Raw genomic sequence first — 26,366 nt, forward strand, 5'->3', positions numbered from 1 at the left:
ACTTGATTAATAAAAATTGCAAACATTTATAACAAAGTCCATGCTTGACAAAAATTGATTGGTTTTATTTGAATGAGTGATTCGTGTGAGAGTTGATATAGTAATAAAACAGTAATAATATATAGTAATAGGAGGTCATACATACACACTGTCACCAACTATTTTCATATGAAAATTTCTGATTTAAGAAGTGTTCAAAAATTGACGGAGTATCAATACTAATGGCCAATGTCAATCCAACATCGACATGATGTGACAAGGTGCTATTTTTATCGTTGTACAGACCTTTGATGATGCTTTCCACCTCTGTTATCTCTCTAGGTTAGTGGAGAAGCGCGACTCCAAATTTTCCTCCTGTCGAATATGTATTTTTGTCCATTTCGTGCCTAACCTTGCGCAATAAAATGGTTTTCATACCGTTTGGTGTATAGTCCAATTTTCATAGCTATTGGATAATATACCTACATAGCTTCAATTTTTTGTAGCGCGCAAAAGGGATGTTTGTCTCGCTGATCAGAAATGTCATCCACGGACGGATCCCTGATGAAACTTATAGATTTACAATGTGCTGAAATGTTTTTCAAATCGCGATCTATGGCATTGTCATGAACACAGATCTGGTTGAAAAACTGCTTCGTTGCAGGCAGTTAGGGCCTAATCAAGGTCTTAAAGAAGATAATGGCAAACCTGGCATGTGTATAAAAAATTCAAAAATTGTTACTTTTTTTCGACACCATAGTGTCAAACCGCACTCGGCCCTGGGATATTGTGATTTTGTGGTGTGCTGAGCAACGTGAAAGCAGACAAGTGCAGGAGTAAATGATAAGAGACGGGAGTTAGGAGTTGATCCCAAGTATTAAATTGCTTCTGTGATTCTTGTATTGACAATTTGAGGAAAAGGCTAGAATTGTCGCTAAAAGTAGGTATACGAATATAGACACCTACAGATTGTATTTACTTTGACCAACACTCGAGAAACGAAGGAGCAAGTTTTCCCGGGAATATTAACGAGGCATTGGATATTGGACCATTTGGTCACCAGGTGCGGAGTCATGCCTAATGATTTTTTCACTTCGATTCGAGAAAAATAAATAAAACATGCAGACAACTGTGCTGGATATTGGGTATATTCAGAAACGCATTATAAATGCGCAGTAATTGCAGCGCTGGCAGCACTGCCAATGTGACAAGTGTTGCAATTGATAGATTGGCAGTATTAAAATTTTTCCTGCAAATAATGCGCGACGTTTGATACAAAAATGGCGTTTTCGAACGCGATGCATTTGCAGTACTGCCATATTTGCATTTCTGAACGCATTGCCAAAACTGCAAAAGTACGTTGCGCATTATAATGCGTTATTGAATATACCCATTTATAGATATTTGTAGTGCAACCATCACTGGCTGCATAAAATTTTCTGTTAGTTTAGCAAAGTTTAGTTAACAACAACAATTGCTTGAGGACATTTAAATGCAATCTTTAAAAAATAAAATAAATAATTGGCGCGTACACTTCTGTTAGGTGTTTGGCCGAGCTCCTCCTCCTATTTGTGGTGTGCGTCTTGATGTTGTTCCACAAATGGAGGGACCTACAGTTTCAAGCCGACTCCGAACGGCAGATATTTTTATGAGGAGTTTTTTCATGGCAAGAATACACTCGGAGGTTTGCCATTGCCTGCCGAGGGGCGATCGCTATTAGAAAAATGTTTTTATAATTTTGCTTTCACCGAGATTCGAACCAACGACCTCTCTGTGAATTCCGAATGGTAATCACGCACCAACCCATTCGGCTACGGCGGCCGCCAATGCAATCTTTAACTTTAAGTAAAAACTGCAATCAAGGTTCGGTGTAATTAGGCTATAATTCCACGACATTGCGCAAAGTGAATAGGCCGTAGTGGGATAGACCGCCGCAACCGATTGGGTTGGTGCATGACTACCATTCGGCAATGCAAAAGTTCGAATCTCTGGACATGAAACACCAAATGATAGAAACATTTTTTCTAACAGCGGTCCCCCCTCGGCAATAGAAAACCTCCAAGAGCATTTCTGCTATGAAAAAGCTCTCCATAAAAACCATTGCCGTTCGGAGTCGGGTTAAAACTGTAGGTCCCTCCTCGGAGGAAGAACTCGGTCAAACACTTAATAAAGGGTGTAGCGCCAATTATATATATATGTAATCAAAGTCGGTGGTTATAACGAAAGTAACGGGACCGAAGGCAACAGAATGATTTTTTACTTAACGGCGTGAAGCGTGGTTAGTGTTCTAGGGGGAAGTAAATACGCATTTTCAACACATAACTTTTTTTACTTTAGTTCTGCACCATTTTGTTGGCCACGGATAGTAAACAAGCACAAATTTAGACAATCATTACAAATCTCTGTCGCGGAACGCAATGTGCCATTATAACTGGGCTAAATTTTGTCCTGTTTATTGTGCTACATATATTCATCACAGTGCAACGTCGTCATATAAGCAGTGACCCAAAATCGGTAAAGCGCTCCGATTTCGCCGAGACTTAGGACATGATTTACTTTCCCTTAGAAAAGAAGAAATATGAAAAACGGTAAACAGGTTTGGCCAACCGAACTAAAATTGTGAGAGTAACTTCGGCTGTCACGTCACTGGGTACAGCAGAATTCTGCTCACCCATTTCGCACTTATTCACACACTTGTCCAATTAGTCGTTTTTTAGACGGCAACGAAGCAACATGAGCGAGGTACTGTGTTGATTTTTTCGATATCACCAAGACAATATCAGGTTTTTCGTACACAGACTGCTGTTATGACCCCGATTACGTCAGCCAATCAGCTGATCTCTTCAAAATTGCTGAGAGCCGTTTAACGATCTGATGTTGACCAAACCTGGTTTTATCTGAAAGATGGTATCGATTAGCTGCTAACGCTTTAAACCAGTGAAGGTGTCGCTACAAAAGTGATAAATTCACCTATTAATTCTTGTTAAACTGTATACAATATATTTTGAACAAATGCGGAAGTCGTATTTTTTGGTTATTTTCTATTGCGCTTTTCTTTTAAGTAACGGTACTTTCGAACTGCCAAGCATAAGAGAATAAATAATGCGCACTTTAAGAAATACTTCAAGCGTTCAGAAAAGTTACAAATTGTCACAACAGACAAAATAAAAATAAAGTTGCATCAGTTTGTAATCAATCAAAAATATTTAATTTTTCCAGACGATACGAGGCTTGCCTTTTATATTTTGTGCCCTTGCAACACTAAGTGTGATGAGATGTAATTGGTGAGCAAAAGGAACTTCGTATTGAAGTCTCACAGGGCATGCTGGGCTCCATAAACAGTGATACTGACTTCATGAACACCATTATCCCTGGTTATGAGTCCTGGCTGTACGGGTACGACCCGGAAACCAAAATGCAGACGTCACAGAGGAAGCATTCCACGTCACCAAGACGTATTCAAAAACCGACGAGAGCACTAAATACCATGTTACGTTCACACTGCTTGACAGCAACTGACGCTAGCGACAAGCGGGAAAAAATTCACACATGTGCAGGAAGGTTACAGGCCTGCTTAAACAAACGCGCGTAATTCAAATTTGTCAGGTGTTAGAAATAAAAAACAAAGTCGGATACTTTTCTAACAGACCTCGTAGACATCATGTGAGATGTCAAAGCTTTTGGTGAATCTTAACAGAGCTGGGAGATCTGCTTTTGAGACGTCCTCCAGACCCACAAACAATGGGGCTCCCAGGCATTTTAAACGTGTTTTAATAATGCCGAACAAACACACAGAAGGTGTTCTAAAGTTTGCTCAACATCCTCTCTGCATTTCCTGCATTTGTCCGTGTTATCTATCCCTGTCATGGACGCAAGTGCAGCCAATAGATTATGACCTGTTCTGCACTTTTTGCTATCTCATCTACTATTTCGTTCCCCATAATGCCTTTGTGCCCAGGTACCCAATAGATATGCAGCCTACTGTTTGCGGCTAGCCTTTCTATGACCTTTCTGCTCCGTTGAACATTTTTAGACTTAATACAATATGAGCTTATTGCTTTTATTGCTGCTTGACTGCCCACGTATATATTAATTATTGAGTTCTTCCTTGTTATTGTGCAGGCTAGCTCCGCCGGAAGTTTTCGGAGAATAAAGGAAAACTAACCGCCGAAGACGAATCGTCCTTCGCCAAGAGCTCATGCGAGCTCTGTGCCGATTTACACACGGAGACATCTGGAAGGGAGTCACTGGAAATTCTCTTTTAATGTTTCATTCGCGGTCACACGGGCAAAATTGTTTTCGGCAACATTTTGATATTTAATACTTTAGTATCGTCAGGTTCGGATTATTCTACAACCCGCTTACATGTAAAGCAGAGAGCATTCGACAACAGTTTCTTAAATATTTCAATGAAGAATGCAAACTGGTTAAATAATAAATAGTTTGTTGTTTTTTTTTATTAACATATACATATAAAGGGGTTTCCAATAACAGGTGTTATCTATCGCTATCGAGAGATGATAAACGATTTTTTATGGCTGGAATTGGATGGTATTGATCTGGACAACGTTTATTTTCAACAAGACGGCACTACATGCTACACAAGCAACGAAACCATTGATCTTTTACGGGAAAAGTTTCCGGGCCGTGTTATCTCTCGAAGAGGAGTGATCACAATTCCCCACCGAGATCTTGTAATTTAACACCTTGTGATTTTTTTCTTTGGGGCCACGTGAAAGAGAAGGTCTACGCCAACAGCCCAGAGTCGATTCAAGACCTCAAAGATGGAATTCGTGAGGCTATCGAGGACATAGGGAGGCCACTTTGCAATTCGGTTATGGAAAATTTCATGAAAAGGATATTGTCCTGTAAGCGTTGTCGTGGTGGTCATTTGCCTGATGTTATTTTCCACTATTAACGGCATACCTTCCTCTTTATAATGAAATATTTATTCGATCATTTATATTAAAAAATAGTATTTTTTCTTTGAATATCAAAATAACACCTGTTGGACAAATGCAACAGTGCGAAGCAATTTCGTCTACGAGTTTCTTGCGCCATCTATAAATCATTTTTGTAATTATTCAACATTAATCTGTCAAATACTTTTTCAACATACATTCAATATTTCGCATTTCCGTTTTCTTAATAATTGTTTCTTTTCATTGAATAAAGCGTACTCTGAGCAACAGGTTATGGGCCCAGGCACGAAATCGAAAAGAAAAATAAAAATTTTTTCAATTACGTTGGATAAAACTATCGGAACAGATAGTTTAGTTAGATAATAGCCCGACCGTTTAAAATAACTATGGCTGGCACATCTATAAGGATTGATCCGCTAAACGCGGATAATTATGATAGCTGGAAATTGCACATGCGTGCTATTCTGATAAAGGCTGACCTGTGGAGCTACGCATCGGGAGAGAAAGCCTGCCCAACCGGCGAAAATGCAACAAAGTGGAAATAGTTCGATCAAAAGGCGTGTGCTGATATAACGCTTGCAATATCTTCCTCGGAATTAGGTTTGATCTCCGAATGTGAAACGTCGTATGATATGTGGAGGAAATTGGAGTCTACTTTTCAATCAAAAGGTCCTGCAAGAAAAGCAACACTCCTGAAACGCATAGCCCTCGCGCGAATGAAGGAAGGAGATAACATCCGTGAACATTTAAATGAGTTTTTCCACGCCGTGACTAATTTGCCTGATTCCTTCGAGACCTTTCGATGCGCCTTGGAGACACGTGATGAACTCCCCAAGCCGGATGTTCTTCGTGTAAAGATACTGGAGGAAGAACAATCGCGAAAAGCAAAGGAGGCAGCTGCGGAACAGAACGTATTCAATGTTCAACCAAAATTTAAAAATATTCACAAGCAAACCGGCAATGCTAGCAGCAACTATAAACGAAAAGGAAATTCAGTACCAAAATTGGTTGATCATAGAACTTGCTATAAGTGCGGCGAGGTTGGTCACATATCGCGAAATTGTCGATCAAAACAAAATTACAAAACTTCCAACTGGAATGCACGTCACGCTACTGAAGAAAAGATCGAAAAATCAATGTTGTTCGAATCGGCTCTCTTGCTAAATAATTCAAGCGAATATTGGTGTATGGATAGTGGTTGTTCCTCTCACATGAGTTCCAACAAAAACAACTTCACTAACTTCAAAGAAATAAGCAAAACACTTAGTTTGGCAAATAGCGACACAGCGAATATCGCTGGCATAGGCAACGTCAGGGTTGTTATTAACGAAGAAGGGAAAGAAGCACCGATAAAATTCGAACAAGTTATGTACGTGCCAGATCTGAGAACAAATTTACTTTCAGTCTCGAAGATTACAGAAAAGGGATTTGAGGTAATATTTAAGCGAGATAAAGCACTTATTATAGAGAAAGGTAAGCCTGTACTTACTGCCACACGCATTGGTGGGTTATATTATCTTAAAAGTTCACAGCCGACAGCAAATATTTTTGAAGCGAATCCTATCAAACTTAACACCTGGCATATTCGTATGGGTCACCTCAATGAAACCGATTTAAAACGTGCCGCAGGTATGGTACATGGTATGAATTTTGACAGCAATGAAAAATTAGCGACTTGTGAAATTTGTGTTAGCCAAAAACAAACACAAGAGAGCTTTCCTAAGCAAAGTGAGCAGCGTACCACAGAACTGCTTGAAATTGTGCACACTGATGTCTGTGGGCCTATGAGGGTTTGCTCACACTCAGGTGCGAAATATTTCGTGACATTCACGGACGATTTTTCTCGTTACAGTGAAGTTTATTTTATAAAACGAAAGTCCGACGTACTGCCAATGTTTAAAATTTTCAAAAATTCTGCCGAAACATTCACAGAAAAAAAAAATAAAGTTTCTCCAATCAGACAACGGCTTAGAGTATATTAACGGCAACTTTCAAAAATATCTGGACGATTGTGGAATTAGGAGGCGGTTGAGTGCGCCTTATACACCACAGCAAAACGGCATCGCAGAACGAAAAAATAGAACGCTTTTGGAAATGTCTAGATGTATGTTGGCGCAGGCGAATCTACCAGGGACATTTTGGGCAGAAGCAAATAACACAGCGAACTATATCAGAAATAGGTGTCCAACTAAAGTTCTTAAAAGTGAGGTACCGTTAAAACTCTGGTCGGGGAAAACCCCCACAGTTGTTCATTTCAGACCGTTCGGTGCTAAATGTTACGTGTTGATGAAGGGCAACCAAAGCGGTAAATTTGACCCACGATCTGAAGAGTGTAGTTTAGTTGGATATTCAAATGAAGCTAAAGCTTATCGACTCTGGTCTCCCAAAAAACGAAAAATTCTGGTGAGCCGCGATGTCAAGTTCTTCGAAGAAAGGTTTCACAAATCTGATAACGAGAAAAAAGATTTCGAAATAGAATTGGAGTTGAAAGCGGTTAGAAACGAAACTTGTTGCGAAGACATTGCTGAAAAATCAGTCAGTGAATGTGAAAGTGAAGATGCTTCTCCATCTTCGAAATCGAAATACGGCAGAGGTAGGCCAAGATTAATGAGAGTTGGCTTAAGGGGACGACCTCGAAAGATATATCAAAAGGCGGCCAGTAACACAAAGGAACAAGCAAATGACAGTGTGTCAGAATCGAGCTCTGATTTTGAAGATTGTGAATATGTTAATATGGCAACGTGTGAAGATCCAGTGACACTAAAAGAGGCATTTAGCAGCGACGAAGCAGCAGCATGGCAAATAGCTGTTGAAAATGAGTACATCGCACAGATTTCGAATGAAACATGAGACATCGTGGAGCAACCTATCAAGCGAAAGATTATTGGCAATCGATTTGTTTTTCGAACAAAAGAGGGCAATAAGAAGAAGGCACGTCTCGTAGCAAAAGGGTGCTCGCAACGTCCAGGGGAGGATTTCAACGTCACATATTCACCAGTCACGCGATTGACATCAATCAGAACAATGGCAGCTTTGGCAGCGGAAATGAATCTTCAGATACACCAAATGGACGTCATCACTGCTTATTTGAATGGTGATCTAGATGAAAGCGTTTATATGCAAATACCAGAATATATGGAAGTGATCCTCAAAAAGGTCATCTCAGGTAAGATTCCGGACACAGCTGATCCAAAAGCTAGTCAAATTCGAGCTATAGCAGACAAATGGTTGACAGCTTTATCCGAAAACAAGAACCCCGTATGCAAATTGCGAAAATCGCTTTATGGCTTAAGACAATCTGGTTTTCAGTGGTACCAGAAATTGAGAACTAAATTACGTGAAATGGGATTTCATTCATCGAAATGTGATCCATGCCTTTTTATTATGCGTAAGAATTCGAGTCTTGCGCTGATTACCGTTTACGTGGACGATTTATTAATAGCTACAAATGATCAATCGCTCTTAATTGAAATCAAACAGTCTCTTGCCGCAAGCTTTGAGATGAAGGACATAGGTCCAGTAAAAACTTGTTTGGGCATAGAATTTCACCAAGATCTCAAAAAACAAAGTGTGTTCCTAAATCAACGTGAATATGCAGAACAAATTTTAAAACGTTTTAATATGGAGGACTGCAAACCAGTCAAAACTCCACTAGAATTCAACACTAAGCTAGAAAAACCCGCTGTACGTGATGAAACTGAAATGAAAAAATATCCATATCAAAGTTTGATTGGTGCCTTATTATATTTGGCTGTTACAACGCGTCCTGACTTGGCTTTCAGCATTAATTTTTTGAGCCAATTCAACTCGAACTACACCGAAATTCATTGGAAGGCAGCTAAGCGTGTTTTAAGATACTTAAAAGGTACAACAAACTACGGCATTCTCTACAAAGAATCAAATAAAAAATTATATGCAATTGCTGATGCAGATTGGGGCGCGAACATGGCGGATAGGCGATCTTATTCCGGCTACGCCTTTATACTAGCTGGAGCTGCAATATCGTGGGAGGCACGCAAGCAGAGGACTGTCTCACTGTCGAGCACTGAATCCGAGTATATGGCTTTATGTGAAGCGACAAGAGAGGCCTTATACCTGCGTAATCTTATAAAGGAAATCGGATTAAAGGATAGCTCAATTATAATATATAACGACAGCCAAAGTGCACAAAAGTTAGTGCAGAGTAGCGCTTATCACTCGCGAACCAAGCACATAGATGTACGTCACCACTTCATACGAGAAAAACATCAAAACGGCGATATCATACTAAATTTTATGCCAACTGAAGATATGCCTGCAGATGTGCTCACAAAAGGACTACCTGCCGAAAAACACTACCGGTGCATCACAGATCTGGGTATGGTTGATGCGAATTGATTGTTGCCGCATCCGGAATTCTTCGAGGGGAGGTGTTGGACAAATGCAACAGTGCGAAGCAATTTCGTCTACGAGTTTCTTGCGCCATCTATAAATCATTTTTGTAATTATTCAACATTATTAATCTGTCAAATACTTTTTCAACATACATTCAATATTTCGCATTTCCGTTTTCTTAATAATTGTTTCTTTTCATTGAATAAAGCGTACTCTGAGCAACAACACCTCTTATTGGAAAACTCTTTATATACATTTTTGTACTTGAATAAAACAAAATTAAATTAAAAATACTTCATATATAAACAATTAAGTAGAGTATTGAGTATCTAGAAATGGGGAGAAAATTAGAATTGAACATAAACACGTTCCATAACATTCTAAATTAAACCTACTTTACTAGCAAAATGAATCATGCTTTTCTCAAGCAGCGTTCGGATGTTTCTCAACTTTGATTTCTTCCGTTTGATTAGAAACCAATACATAACTCAGAACTTTCTCCCACAAAAGAAGAAAACAAGCGTGTCGAATGTACGGGAGACAAATTCCCTTCTCTCTGCAGAAGTGTATTAACTTACAAGCTGAATATTTTGAAAAACAATAAAACCATTTTCCATTTCTATTTTCATTTTACTGTGTTTTCATTTTTGTTCTGAAAATATATAAGGCAACCCTCGTCTTGTTGATTTTAAATCGCTAATTTAGTAGACTCTAAATGTAAGTACAATAATTATTACACAATTGCCAAAATGTTTTGGAATTAGTAAATTTAAGGTATTTAGAGGATATTCTTAAAATTTTTGCTTTTAAATTCAAGCATCAACTTCTTTTGATTTCTATTTTGACCGCACTTCCAGTATAAACAACGTACAAAGAACGTACATATGTATGTAAATACATGTAAATAGTTTAGTTTAAACACATGCAACAACAAAAAATAATTTACCGTACACTACTTTATATTTTTATTTGGTTTTAATAACGATTCAACACATTAACAAATTATTACTTTCACAATTACACCATGGCTTTAAATTTTTGCGTTGTTTGCTTCCATTGGTTAGTTTCCTTCGGTTTCGGTATGCAGTGACGATTCCAGTTCGTTTTTGCAGCCATCTACGCACTGCCGCTGCGCTCGCCAACTTTACGCAGACATATGAATGTATGTTAGGTTGTCCTTGAACTAAAAAAAAGCTTTTGAACTGTTTAGCTGGCAAGAAGTTAACAATTTCAATATGACGGTATTACTTTTTTAATTAATTAATTTTTTATTTCATAGCTTTATTAATTTGTACAAAATTTTAATTAAAATTTTTATTTGTTTCTTTGTCTGTATGTTTGTATACATATACTCGCATTTGCAGCATATAGCAATTCCAATTTATTTGTGGTTTTTATTTTATTTTTAAGAGTAAACATCTTCATATTTCACAATATATATTTTTTTTGTTTAAACTTTTTCTTCAAGTATAATTATAAATTGAGTCAAACGAATTATGTGGAAAAGCCTTAATGTCATACAATGTTTTTAATTATCCTATAAATTCTTTCCGTAGAACCCTAATAGCCTAATGCGGGTCGAAACGGGACTTTGCACATGCTCCATTATTTCCATCTGTATTTTTTGCTCAATTTTACGTTATTGGATGTATGTAATATATGTATAAATTTTTTAAATTTTATTTATTGGACAATCAACAATTAAATTTGCACCGCATATTCAGAAATAAAAAAAGAAAAAAACAACGATATGATTAATTGCCGAGTATAACTATTTTAATTTAAATATTTAAAGACATTTTTTAGTACTTGTACTTATATATGTATGTATGTGGTGTTTGTTTTGTTTCTGTTATCTGTGCTGAATGTGTTTTGGAGTGTTTTTTATGCTTTGAGGTTGAGAGAAATAAACCAAGAGACAATTTTCTAAGGACAAAAGTAAAAATCAGCTAATATTCAATAAAAATATTATATGTAGTATGCACATTAGGGCGGTTCAAATATTTCTCCACCAAATCGTATGGTATTTTCGAGTTCTATTCATAGTTCTAAGAATTACTGTAGAAGAAACTGTAGATCGCAAATGAGTTTAAGGGGTCCCGGTGGTCTAGAATTTTCAAAAATCTTTCTTTTTTTTTGATATTTCGAAAGCATAGACTTCTAAGAATATACTGTTAAATTTTTTAGAAAGATATTCCCAGTATTTTCGATTCTACAGCCGTTTTAGCAGGTAGAGTCAGATACGTCACGCGGCCATTCTCAAAACTTTAAACTCAATTATTTCAAAACTACTTTTTCGGCCTGGTGTTGTCAAAAAAAAAAAAAATCAAATCGTCTGAAATTTTAATATGTTGTTTACAACATACACGGCTATTGCCCGTACTAGAATCATATATAATTATTTCGAATTTTTTATTAAAAACGGGGAAAAGACCGATATTTAGAGTGTCAAATTCAAAACCGCGCCATTTTGTTAATTTTTTTTACATCCGGGATATAGCTACAGTCATACTGATTAATAATTTTTTTGGTTTTTGTGTTTCAGATAAACAGAAGAAGAAGAGCCAAAATGCCAACACCGTCGAGGTCCAATTTTTCGGGAGGGTCAACTTCAGCGCCATATTTTTAATTTTTAAAATAAAAAAAAAAAAAATTGTTTTTTTCATTTTTGTATGTAAAAGAAGTTAAATAAAAAGCCTAAAAAATTTAAATTTCGTTTTTCATTTTTTTTATTGTAAAAAAAAATCCTGAAAATATCCCGAAAATTTAAATTTAAAAATCTAGACCCCCGGGACCCTTTAAATAAAAAATTTATTTTTTCACTAAATTTTATTTGATGCTCTTATAATTTTACGAGCAATCAACCCATTCCAACACCTTTGCATAGGGAATGTTTATATTTTCATAGCGTTTTCTGCAATTATTTCCATTTTCTGTTGTTTAAAATCCTTTACAATGAGGTGATTGTAATGTATGTACTTACTAATCGTGCCGCCTTAACTTCATTCCAATACTCATCAACACACCGTGAAACAAAAGTTAGCAATTGAATCAGCCTTTCAAAAAACAAAAAGAAAATAAATGATTTTCTTAAAAACGAGGCATCTACGGTTTTATGCCATTTCCGAACGGCAGATGGTTTTTATGAGAAGCTCTTTCATGGCAAAATTGCAATCGAAGGCTTGCCATTGGCAGCTAAGCTTTTCTAAATTTTATTAAACTATACTTTAAAAATGTTTTCGAAAGTTATAGAGCGCGCGTCCCACTGATTGATAGTCTTGCATTTTATCCACTTTGCTATGGCGATCGATTTGTTGGCATTGGTTACTCGACCGAAGGAATTGAAACGGGTTTGTGCATTTTAATGAACAACCTTTTACGCTTTGTCCAAAGCTCAGGAAGCTCAGCTCAATGTGGAAGGGGAAATGTAGCCCAGCCCCAGCGGCTCACAACGGACCCATTTCGTGGTCTAAGTGGCATCGGACACTATGTGCTATGCTGCTGCAAAACCTAACCTAACTAACCTAACCTCGTGCATTTTACTGTTGCGAAATGTTTACGAAACAAAATGTTATCGAAAGCTAGTTGTTTCCGGGGACTAGTCATACATACATATGCATGTAGGTCGAAACGAACAAACAATCATCAGAATGGCACTTGCCTGACGAGCCACGACTAAAAATTCACGGCAAAGTCCCAAAGTCAAAGTTTTATAACAATACTCCGGCTCACACAATTCATCGTTATAATCGTAAATTCCTAGAGTTCCAGTGTGGAATATAGAGCCTCCATCTCGGACGGGTTTATTATCCAATATCAATTTTGAAATTAGTGTAACTTTTTACCTATCCCACAAATAAAGATGAAGAAAAATTCTTAAATTTTTTTGAGAAATGGAAATAATGTGTGACAGCTATTTTATTGTTCCTATTATTTATGGATTATATTCCAAGCACAATATATTTCATAGATTTTCATTTATTCGTTTGGCCGATTAGGCTTATGAGCTCTGCCGTCACATAGACAGTTTGCAGCGAATAGCTATGCATCATTATGAATTTATGAATAGAGGGACGAATACAAACACTGCATTCTCGAAATCAGTCGTGGTTGCATTGGAAAGACTAAATGATGAACTTGGCTTCATTAGGTGTTCGTAATTGGTTACAGTGTCCACGAGAAAGATGAAATTATCGGAGTGCTTCGGTGATTTCGGCGTAAAGCGCTTAGCCGGTTATTGCGCTAATCAAGAACAAATTTTTATGTTGGTTTTGGTTGGCTTAGCTGCCTTCGCAGTAATGCATTCTGCCGACCGAGTTTTAAAAACCTTGTTGACGGTTTTTCTGGCTTGTCTAGTAATTTTGTACCCTTCCAAAAATCTTAAGAGGTAAATTGCAGCTTCTAGGGGATCAATAAAGATGGTCAGATGTGTTGGTAACACGATTATCGAACTTAAGAAATCATATCTACAGTTACAGCAATCGGAAATCAACACTCACGATGGACTGAAATGAGTATTCTTCTTGTTGATCTTTCCAACGCAGAGGAGGGTTATTTCCTCGAGTATTTTTATCTTTCTATGGTATTTTTTTATTATTTTAAATTATTCAAAATGAATTGCATCATGGAGAACTCATGTGGAATAAAATATGCAAACTAATTAAAAAATTAATAACAGCAGAAACATAAAATCTACTTTGAAAACATGCATTGACTGAAATTATTTGAGGAGAGAGAACTCGTAGAAACTTATTTACATGATTAAAAGAGAAATATTAAATTTATATAAAAAATTTACACATAGTATAATATAACTTCTAATATACAGCGTGTTTCGAAATTGAGCTTTTTATTCTTGAGGGTGGAAAAAGAGTGAAATTTCATGTATCATCATGTTTGTGGAGTTGGTCAATCCCAACATTGCCAGTGGTTCTGAACACAATTTCGGGCTTACATATGACTTAATTTTAGTGCAATAACTAACGGGTGATTTTTTAGTTATTATCTTTTTAAACAGCTGACGCACGTTTCGTGTTTTGTTTCACTGTCAACCATCTTCAGTTTGGTCTACAATTTAACCATGAATCGTCTTAAAAACGAACAACGCTTGCAAATCATTGAATTTTATTATAAAAATGCGTGTTCTGTTAAGAAAGTTTAAAGTCGAAAAATTGTGTTCAGCGACGAACACGTAAATAAGCAGAATTGTCAATTTCGGAGTGAAGATCAGCCAGAAGAATTGCAAGAGCTACCAATGTATCCAGAAAAGGTCACAGTTTGGTACGGTTTATGGGCTGGAGGTATCATTGGACCGTACTTCTTTAAAGATGCTGCCAATCGTAACGTAACTGTGAATGGTGAGCGCTACCGTGAAATGATATCCAACTGTTTTTTGCCCAAAATGCAAGAGCTTGACTTGCATGACATGTGGTTTCAGCAAGACGGTGCCACATGCCACACAGCACGCGTAACAATGGACTTGTTTAGAGGCGAGTTCGGTGAACATTTTATTTCACTTTCGGGACCTGTCAATTGGCCACCCAGATCGTGCGATATAACGCCTTTAGATTATTTTTTGTGGGGCTAAAGCTCATGTCTATTCAGACAAGCCTGCTTCAATTAACGTATTGGAAGACAACATTAAAGCATTTATATGTGAGATACCGGCCGAAACATTGGAAAGAGTATGCCAAAATTGGACCAAGCGGATGGACCATTTGAAGCGCAGTCGCGGTCAACATTTGCATGAAATAATCTTCAAACATTAAATTATATGGACTGTACTATCGATTTAAATAAAAATTGCATGCATTTTTCTGAATTTTACGTGTTTTTTTTTTTTTAAACTTTCCTATAGCTCTTAAAAAATCACCCTTTAGTTCATTTAACGTTTATAGGCACAGGCTACCAAAATAATGCGCACAGGTGTCGATTTGCGAACCATCCTAAGTTATATTCTCAATGGGGCGCGTGAGCTTGTATTAATTAAAAATTAAGTAAAAAAAATTAAGCTTGGGTGCTCACCGTACAGCAAAGTTGAAGATGAACATTCAACTCTAAATTTCACCTTCGAAAGTAATTTGTAAAATGGTAATTATACGTATTATACCTATATATACAGAAACAAAGCAGAGAGTATCTAAAATCTAGCAAATCAGTCTCAAGCAGCGCGATCATTGCGGACAACTGATAAGGACGTAAAAGTAATCAGAAGAGTTACAATATAATTTTTGCAAATGCTACTACACAGCTGCAGTATACAGCTATTGAAATAAAGATTTTCATCACTCAAAACCATTTTTTAGTTAGTAAAAACGTTATTCAAAAAAAAAAAAATACTAGGTTGTTCAATAAGTTTTGCGGTTCGATAAGAAAAATTCAATTTAATGGTTTCAAATGCACTTTATTACTCAGTATAGTTTCCTTGAACATCAATTCACTGTTTCCAACCAGATTCCAATTTATTTTATGAATTCCACTTTTGAAGTGAGAATGTGAAAGGGCTGCAAATAGGCTGCATTTGATGAAAAACGCTTTCCACGAATGTATTTTTTTAGGTCTAGAAAAAAATGGAAGTCGCTATGGGTCAAATCTGGTGATTACGAAGGATGCTCCAACAATTCGCGCTTTAATTTATGGATTTCACCTATTGTCAAAATGCTATTGGGATCCGGTGCATTATTTGATGAAAAAGAATTCTTTCCCTTTGCAAACTGGGTCTTTTTTGATGATTTTTTTCTTTGAGCTGGTCAAGAGGTTATAATAATATTCACAATCTATTGTTCTATCAGTTTGCAAGTAACCCACAAATAAAATTCCTTTCGCATCCCAAAAACTGATTCTAACACCTTCTTGACCGATTCCTGGACACGAACTCGTTTCGCAGCCGAAAACCCAAGTTCACACCACTCTTTAGCCTCTTGTTTTGATGTAGGATCATGTTGATAGACCCAAGTCTCATCCATATTGATGAATCGACGCACAAAGTCCACTTTATCCTTTCGAAAACGCTCTAAACGTTGCTGAGAAAGTCACATTCGATTGTGTTTTTGTTCCATTGTTACCGAATGCGGCACCCATTGTGCACACAGCTTTCTGAAGTCCGAAACTTAAGTCAAAATATTGCTTACACTGCCCAATGATATGCCTAGAGCTTTTACTAAATTTCTTTCAGTTACTTGACAATTTTCCAATACGACTTCCTATATTTTTTCTACGATTTCTGGTTTTGTTGCTGTTTTTGGACATCCTTGATGTGGATCGTCTTCAAGGCTTGTCTGAAAACGTCTAAATTCAGCAACCGAAAAGGCAGAAAGTCCTTATACACTTTTAACATTCGTTCATAAATTTTCTTTGCTTTTAAACCTTCCAAAAAAAAGTGCGTGTAGCGTAGTACACATAACAGAAGTTAAACTTTCAAGGCAGACAAAGAAAGAGGCAGAGTCCCGAAAGAGAATGAGAGAGAGAGAAAGAATATTTATCTTGATAAATTCACAACATTTGCAGAGAATACAAATAGACGGAAATAAGCGCCAAAAAGTAGGCACCAAAATAAGGGCCAAACAAATTGGGACCAAAAAACGCTCAAAACAGCAGGCACCAAGGAAATATAACGCCAAAAAGTAGGCACCAAAAATATATTTCCTTCAAGTTTGCACCAACAACAAGCGCCAAAAAGTAGGCAGTGTTATTTCTCACTATATAGTAAGGTATAGCTCTCTCTCTGTGACACGTTGGTACTAAATGGTTTGTAATCAATCACGTTCATATAAAGAATGCACCAACACAAAAAAAAAAAAAAATTGGCTAGTAGCAATGCCTTCTCTTATCGAACCGCAAAACTTCTTGAACAACCTGGTACAAAGTTTGGTTGGTATTTCTATTTCTCGACTGGAAATAAAACAAGCGCTATCGCGCTGCTTGCATTCAAGCTGGAATAATTTCGGCAGTTTTACTTTTTATGAGATGGCATCACTTTCTGCTACAAAATCTCTGCAACAATGCAAAATGTTGACAATCTGATTGATGCTCATCACTAGCTAATCAAGCGCAATATCAAATTTTTACTGAATTGAAATGGAGGAGGAAGAGTAAGTTTTTATTTAATAAATACTACTTTGCAGTTTAACACTGTTTTGTTTTGCTGTTTTTAGCGCAAATTAAGTTCACATTAAATGGAGTTATTGGTGCATATTTCCATTTTTTTTAATAACACGTTCGACGCGAAATAACGTTTGCAATATTACGGCAACTAATTAGATGACTATCAGCAATAGGCCATCAAGAAAGTAATAGGGACGCAATATTGCTGTAATTATTGAGTGTGGCGACCACACCCATACTCATCGGTTGAATTATGTATTTCTTTTATTTATTTATTTAAATCAAAAGTTGAGCTCAGTGAACATTGGTAATTTTAAAGCGTTGCCACTCCAATGTATTTACTAATTAACGAAGTCATTATTAGTGAGTACTGACTCCGACTCTCACGACAGACGGATCTACGTTACCGGAACGACCCGGATTTATATCCGGCCAAGGACTGTCACTCCAGTAGCATTCTCCAAACATGTACGGGGAATGCTGATGTTTCTACGACAAAAACAACAACAATTAAGAATAAAAAAAGTCGGCTTTCCCTTTTTTGCTAACCGAAATCGACTTTTAGGGTGGGCGGAGTTAGAAACTCTCAGTACTGTGGTTATCAGAAATTTCAAACACTTTTGAAAGGTTCACACTGATTTTAGGAGAGATAAGCAGAAGCTCACTACGTGGCATCATAATGGATTATGAACCTGAGTCTGTTCCATAAAATGGATCGTGGACGAGATATTGCGCATGAAACACCCCAAGTTTTGGCTGCGCCATTCAAGTGACCTGCAGCGTATTTTGTGGGCGTAACGAACAAGAATGATATAATAAGAGATGGTGCCTTCCGAATTCGCTGTGTTGTCAAGCTCCGAGAACATACAAATAAAAGAAAAGAGAATTACTTGTTTGTGAAGAGGAAGAGCAAGGCATATCTATTAGAAAGAGGTGCGATTAAAGTAGTTGATTTCGTCTTCTTCATTTTGCCTTCAATTTAGAAATGCCAGTAAAACGAGATTTCTCATTCATTCTATTCTTCTTTTCTCTTTCCCTTGACATTTCTAATTTAAAAAATGTTGTGTTGCTCAAATGTCCCCACCTTGAATAGATTCGTCTTGAGGAAGAGTAGGCGAAAGCAATATGAACTACCAAACACAAATGCGTTTCCACGACAGTCGGTTCTACGTTACCGAAACGACCCGGACTTATATCCGGCCATGGACTGTCACTCCAGCAGCATTTCCCGTGTGTAAGTATGGGGAATGTTTATGCTGTTACAACAACAACAACCAAACACAAGAAATTATACGTACACACACATACTTTCTTGTCAGGGCGTCATTCGCATAAAAACTCAAAAAACTGCATTTGAAGGCTTTATATTAATTAGTGCTTTCACAATTTAACGTGCTGCACTTTGTTTTCATTAGTTTGTTTAAATCAAATCTTACAAATCACAATATAACCAAGTCATTCAGTGAATTTTCACAAACATGTAATTTCTCCTTCTTTTGTTTGTTTTGTATTGTTAATAAGCCTGAAGTCACACTTGTCAAAATCGCGAAAAATCGAGTAACTTTTCAGAAGACGCCACCTTCTGTATTCAAATCGCCTTGCCTTACGCACACTATTCGATTACAAAGGTATCGACAAAGTTAACGTTCCATTATTCTTACCTTACCATAACGTGTCGAGCCATCACAACCTAACCTATCATCAACTTTGAATTGCATTTAAAAAGTCACTGCTGAAGATTTATTGCAAATATTTAAAGATAAGACTCCACTTAGAGTGTATTACATTTTTGGTTGTATCAACTATTTAAGAAACATTCGAAATTAATTATTTATCACCAATCTACATACAAAACATATAACATAAATTTAAATAAATCAATTAGAAAATAAATAAAATACAGAAAATATATTTAAAATTACAACAAATATTCAAATTGTCTTTAATTTTTCTTCATACATATTATATATTAAGTATGTGTATATGTATACTTTTAATAGCTTATTATTAAATAAATAGTAATAGGTGGATATATGCTTTGTAGAGCTTTTTGATAATCTTTTGTTTTTAACCTAAAATAACTACAAACAGCGTCGAACTAAATTTTATATGGTGCTTTAAACAAATAAGTGCAGAACCCAAATTCAAGCGAAACACAGAATTTTGTTACAACCCACAGAAGTATGTCTACAAACAATGGGATTAGAAAATTATAATTTTTTATCTCTTTTTGCTTTGTTTTTTTTTGTTATATAGGATGCGCACGGAGACTGTTCTCACTCTGCAAGTAAGAAAAAATAATAAACATGGAATATAAAAACGAATATGTTAAATAAAAAAAATATATGTATGAACTTTTCTACATTACGAAGGTGTAGGCAAACTTGAATTTAGCAGAAGAAGCTTGAAGTGTGGACTGTAAGAGATTCTGGTTAGTAGTTGTGAAAACCATTTTAGAGGATTATGTAAGAATTTGCAAAGAAGCCAGATATTAGGAAAACAAAGATGAAATACATACATTTATACAAATATGTCTATTAAGCAAGTGCATTATCTATTTTAGTATGTGTATTGATTTCGGGTCGTTCATAAAGGAAGTAAAAAAAGTAAAATTTACTTCGGTTAACGTCAGGGATGGCTCTAAAAAAATTTTTTTTGGTTGCTTCACCCTAATTTGGTTCTATGAGCAAAAAAACAGATATTTTCTGAATTTTTTAATTTTATATTTACACTTACAGAAGAAAAAACAAAACGCTTTGAAAATTAACATTGAACTCTCGTGTAAATAATGCACTCTTTCCTAAATTTAATTTCCCTTAACAAATGTCCAAAAAATGATGCCCTATGATTATTAAAAAAAAATAACTATTTTTGATACTAGATTAAACGCAAAAACACAACCAGCGCGAAAAACAGTTGGCAACGCTACAAAAACAATAGTAACTGAAGTGGAGTAAGGTATTCAAACTTTGTTTGCATTTGTTTTTGTTCTTTTATTGATTTTAAATGAATGCAGAAAGTGTCAGAAATTCAAGTCGATTGTATCAAAATGAATGAAGTTATGAGTGAAGTTGAGCATGCGCTGCTACAGGATGGGTTTTTGTACATGTTGGCCTAATTTGTTTTTTAGCGAACCCCGTTTTTTTGGCTGCCTATAAATTATAACAAAAAAAAAACGAAATGGATCCTCCCTTGAATAATACATTTTGATTTATCTGTTACATATACATACATATGTAGATTGATTTGAGATTTGTTAAAATGCAATCCACAGGGTTTTTTTGTGCCCTCTACTCATCACAGTACCTCATCCAGACCCAGTTCCCTTGTTAAATTCATGATCGAGCTGTGTTGGATTGAGCGTATGTGCCTTTCGTCTGGCTGCAATTGGCCGAGATGTCTCAATCTCCTCCGCGCTATAGCGCTGCATTCAAGTAGAAGGAGCATTGGAGTCTCCTGGGATTGGATAATTTTGTTTCTATTATGATTATGTATGAAGTACACCTCAAAACTACTGTTTTCGAGCCGCCTCATGAATCAAAATTTATGGTGAATGTTTTATGTTCTTACAACAACAACACCAATTGCTTGTGCGAAGCTAAGCTGAATTTATTTAAGTTTTAGTGAGAAAGTTTTGTGCACAATATTCCAATAACTGCAAGGAGCTGGCACTTTAGCAGCATAACCTAAAATTAATGCAGACCTTTTTTTTACAACAACAGCAACAACTTCTTATGAGAAATGAGTTTACTAAAGTTTTAGTAACAAAGTTTTGTTAGGAAATATTTCAATAACTGCCTGGGAATGTCACTTCAGCATCTTAACCTAAAATTTATGAAGAACTACTGCTTGTGAGAAGCTCAAATGAATTTATGTGAGTTTTAGTGAGGAAGTATTTCAATAACTGCCAGGAACGGTCACTGCAGCAGCATATACCAAAAATTTATGGAGACGTGTATTATTTGCACAACAACAACAACTGCCTGTGAGAAGCTGGGCTCTATTTTAATATCTGCCAGAGAATGCCACTTCAGCAGCATAACCCAAAATTTATTGAGTAGTTTTTTTTTTACAACAACAATAACTGTCTGTGAGAAGCTGAAATGAATTTTTTTGTGTTTTAGTGAGTAGGTTTAGTAAAAAATATTTGAATAACGGAAGTTTTGAAAAAAAACTGATTATATAGACGTGTCTGAATGTACATAGGTATTTATGTAAGATACAGATGCTATGTAGCGTTTAAAATGCGTGTATGTTCTCATGTACCGTGAAGTATGTTAATTTGTGGTGCGTTAGTTCAAGTTGAGTACAAGTACATGGAATTTTATACATTTAAGCATTTGTGTAACCAATAATAGATTTTAGGTAAGTATTTGCTTCACATAAAGTTGTTAGTAACTAAACTAAGATCTGTTATCAATTGATTAGCTTCATTCAAAAAATTCGCTTGCTGCAAGCGTTGAAATAGAATTTTTTGTTTTGAATTTCGCATTTTAATTGTTACAAGTTATAAACATGTTTCATGTTTTCACCATACAAATAATCATAATTTAATAAATCATATATAAATATAATTAATGCGTAAAAATTTTAATAGTTTAGTATTTTTCAGTTCAATTCAATTAATTAATAATAAGTGTCCATATGTGGTGGGTTATTCGAAAGAAAAATACAGAAATACAGCAGATGAAAAAAGAAAATTGTTTTAATCATATTTAGGTTAATTTGATTTTGTTTTATTTCACATGCAAAATATACATAATATTTTTATATAACAATAAATACATAACAATAACATTAACCGTATTAACAGAATAAAGTTAAGTACATAAGTTGTAGGTGTTAAGTTTGTTACGAGATTATTCAGTGTGTGCTGCGTTCAACGCAAAAAAATTAGAAGTTGTTTAAGAAATAAAAATTCAATTAATAGATTTCAAATCAAAATAAAAAAAAAATCTTAAATATGTTTTACATTTAATAATTTTTAGTGCTTGCACCTATTCACTTGTTTGAATATGGCAAATGGCAAACTAAGCGAATCTTTGGAGAAATTAAAACATTAACAACAAAAAAGTCATTTTTAAAAGTCTACGGCGTGCAACTGTGTGGCAGTTACAGAAAATAAGTAGATCAGAAGGTAGTTGCTTGAAGATTTAGATTAGTTATTATACTAAAAATACTGCATACTTTATACACACGCCTTAACATTCTTTTTTTTCAACAAATTCATTTTTGTTTATTACTTCATTACTCCAATACCATAGAGTTAGCGCAATTTTCAATTCAAATAAATGCTAATAAAATTGTCTAAATTTTAAATTTGAATAGCACTATATTCGTGTTATATTAATCTCCGTTAACGTTAAGTTTTTTTATTTTTCTTTTTCGCTCAGTTAGTCTTAGTTGCATACTAATATAAGTATGTGTATGTCAGTACAAGATATATGTATGTATCAATACATATATAATTCAATCACGATTTTTGTAGCTAGCAAAGAGGCTGCGATCATCCGCGACAAAGCGTATACTTACACGATTAATCGAGTTGCGACGCGGACCCGCACCGGCTGAGCCTCCACTACCTCCATTGGCGCCGGCAGCGCCATTGCCATTCGTTGAGGACGCACCGAAATTCTCATCATCAATGCAAATGTCCGAATCGGAATCGGAGCGACGCAAACCGCCACCGTCCTTAATTCATATAAATGCGTGGCAATCAATGAATCAATCATTTATAATTGAAGTTGGCAATATACGGGTGCACATGTGAGCATGTACATATTTGTATGTATGTGTTTGCATGTGAAGTTACATATGTGAGTGGTAGCCATAGCCATTAGCCAATTTAGCATGCAATGAGATGACAAGAAATGCAGAAATGAAATTTGTAGTAAATCGAGTTTGCAAGTGCCAGAAGAAGGGGGAAATATCAAAATTAAAGAGCTAAATATTATCAGTTTATATGAAAACGCAATAGAATGGTGTTTGAATTGAGGAATGGGAAAGCATTCCACTTAGTATTTGCTGTTATTCATACCTGTGTTAGTTGCTCCGTTGTGGTGAGTAAGCGCGCCACGGGATTGCAGCAAACGGGCAACGTTTCGAGTAGTGTTGGTCGTGAATGCGTCAGCAACGGTTTCATATATCTGGATAGTAAGTAAAAAGGAAATGAATTTAAAATAAATGAAATTATAAGATACTCAAAAATAAATCAGTGCTGCTTTTTTCTACGTTATAATTGTAACGGGTGTTTGTTTCAGTCACATAGAACTTTCGATAGCAATATTATTTTGTTGAAGTGCGCGGACATCTTGAAATTATATTAATTTGGGGAAACATAAATACATTATTTTCTCGGTAGACGGCTGTAGTGATCGATATCTCGTAAAGTAAGTTGTAAGTTGTCAAGGTGACATTTCACATTACAAAAAATATTTTGTGAGTTACAGGGTGTTAACAATGGAAGTCAACAAAGAGAAATTTCGAAACATTTTACAGTTTTTCGTTGATAAAGGCAAAAATGCAAGCTAGGCCGCTCAAATTGGAAATGGTGTTTATGGTGCTGATGCTGTAACAGCTAATTACGTGCAATTATGGTGTCGTCGATTCCATTCCGGCATTTTTGATGTTAAAGAAAATGTCGATAAAATCGCAGAAATAATCGAAGTTGATCGGCATGTTAGTAGTCGTAGCATCGCCCGGGAGCTAAAAATCAACATTTAAACCATTTGCGCAAAAATTATGGATTTCTTTTTCTCCAAACTAATATATATAAAGAATCTTTCAAAAGTGACACCTAGACGTCAGTAGTAAATAATTATTAGATGGTATCATGTTTATGTCACCTTTGATATTTGTCAAGTACACAGATATTATTTTATGCAATACAGTACAATTTTACACGATAGAGCAACGCTGTATATATAATATAAGGAATGGACCTACAGTTTTAAGGCACTGAGCACTTATATGACGACTCCCTATAGAAAAATATAGTTCCGGGAGTCCAAATTTCTCGATTTGACGTGGTTCACTCACATAAGTTAGAACTGGTGCAATATTTGAAGCCACTAAATGTTCACGTTTGGTGAATGGCCTGCAGATCAATTGGAATTTAAATCATATGGATAGCTAAAAGGACGTGAAACTAACGGTACTGTTGACTCCTCACGTAAATTCCAATCGGCTAAGTACTAAATAGTTCCGGAAAGACGCAGCAATATACCATGCGGTATATGAAAAAAGTTGCTTAGGGACGAACTTTTACCGAAACTTCTCAAAAAATATATCTGTCTATTGCCTCCCTAGGCCTAGTTTGGAGAAAAAGAAAATTCTAGACATTCCTCAATACAAATATGAACAGATTGTAAAATCTAGGCACGCGGGCAGAAACACGTAGGCTATTTATGAACCATATAGAGTATCGAATGCCACAGCTAAGTTTTCCGGCTTTTCTACTCTAGCCAATCGTCGAAAACGTTGGTAAACTCATGGAAATTGTCGAGTCAGACCGGCATAAGAGGCACTAACTCCATTTTCCAAGCATTGAAGATTAGTCATAAAACGTTGGAAACATTTGTATAAGAATAATTATAACTTCATATGTTTATGCCATAATCGAAATAAAGCGAACATGAGCACATTTTAATTAACCGGAAAACTTGAGTTCATTAAAAATATACTAAATAAGGAATTTTCATTAATGGGTCGTGAAAAGAAACTAATGGAAAAGGATCCCGGAAAAGCCCTAGCTAATCTTGAAAATGAAGTAAAGTAGTTGAGAAAACTAATAAAAATGTACTACTGCATTACTAAAATTACATGAAAAATATGGAAAGAAGAAATCTTCTGGTAGAAAACCAACATTTTCTCAAAGACTTTAGAGAATTACGTCGACTTGTCGCGAATAAGTTGCACAACCCGTCGGAAATTCGACGCTCACTTAATCTGTAAGTTTTGGCAAGGCGTATTCAATAAATTTTAAAAGCCAACGAACACCTTGAAAATGTTAAACGCACTTCCAAGCCAATGCTAAAAATGCGCCATAAACCAACAAGGATAAAATTTGCTGAAAAATACCAATTTCTGATGAAAATAAGTTTTGCCTTGATATTCTCGACAATTTTAAAAAGTATTGGCACGACAAGCGGAAAGCGAAAAAACTCGAATAACATCAAACTTCTGCGGCGGTTCGCTAATGACTTGGTAAGACCGCAAATTGCGTTATTTCTAACTAAATAAATGCCGAAAAAACATTGAGCTGTTGTATGAAGTCCTTATTAATTTCGAAGTCCTTATTAAGCGAATTCGAATGGGTATGCCAACAAGGTAACACAGCAACACAAGGCTCTCATCATGCCCGTCCTAAAGTATGGCACAGAAGCGTAGACGATGACAATATCCGATGAAGCGTTGCTTGGAGTGTTTGAGAGAAAGATTATGCGGAAGATTTTTGGACTCTTCCACGTTGCCGATGGCGAGTATCGCAGGCGATGAAACGATGAGCTTTACGACGACATAGTCATAGCGCAGCGAATAAAGATCCAGCGGCTACGTTGGCTAGGCATGTCGTCCGAGTGGATGAAAGCATTTAAGCTCTGAAATTATTCGATGCGGTACCTGCTGGTGGTAGCAAAGATCTGCGTTGGAAAGATCTGGTCGAGAAGGACTTGGCTTCACTTGTGTCCAACCGGCGCCGGTTAGCACGAGAAAGAAATTAGGTCAAAATCGCGTAAGCGGTCATCGCGCCAATTAAGAAGAAGAACGCAGCAGTTCATAGCGCGAAAACAACTAAGGAGTTTTTCGAGACCTGTGGTATTTCATAATATGAATGGCTCGCTTGCAGGCCAGACCTCAATTTGGACTCTTTGGAGCTTATTATCCAAACAAGTTTTCAACAGTGGATGACAGTTAGGCAATGTGAAACAGTTAAAATATGCAAGCCGAACTAAATGGAATGGGGGTGGATTTTATCAAAATACCGTCAGA

The 26,366-nt window shown here is 36.1% G+C and overlaps 1 protein-coding gene across 9 annotated transcripts in view; it reads right to left on the reverse strand.

Annotated features, from left to right (window-relative positions):
• Nucleotides 1-10,247: 10,247 nt before the first annotated feature.
• Nucleotides 10,248-26,366, reverse strand: part of LOC128865011 (sodium/hydrogen exchanger 9) — a 50,903-nt gene continuing 34,784 nt past the window's right edge. For 2 of the 9 annotated variants that reach the window (XM_054104862.1, XM_054104864.1), the window contains exons 12-14: nt 23,416-23,524; nt 22,911-23,069; nt 10,249-10,890 (exon numbers count right to left, since the gene is read on the reverse strand). In XM_054104862.1, coding sequence (XP_053960837.1) covers nt 10,813-10,890; nt 22,911-23,069; nt 23,416-23,524 — 346 coding nt within the window. In that variant the 3' untranslated portion in view covers nt 10,249-10,812. Of the gene's footprint in view, nt 10,891-18,954; nt 19,660-21,476; nt 21,829-22,113; nt 23,070-23,415; nt 23,525-26,366 lie in introns of those variants that run through there. The other 7 variants (XM_054104867.1, XM_054104865.1, XM_054104859.1 and 4 more) reach the window with 6 other exon arrangements.

The sequence above is a fragment of the Anastrepha ludens genome, chromosome 5, assembly GCF_028408465.1.
Source record: "Anastrepha ludens isolate Willacy chromosome 5, idAnaLude1.1, whole genome shotgun sequence".
NCBI classification, from domain to species: domain Eukaryota; kingdom Metazoa; phylum Arthropoda; class Insecta; order Diptera; family Tephritidae; genus Anastrepha; species Anastrepha ludens.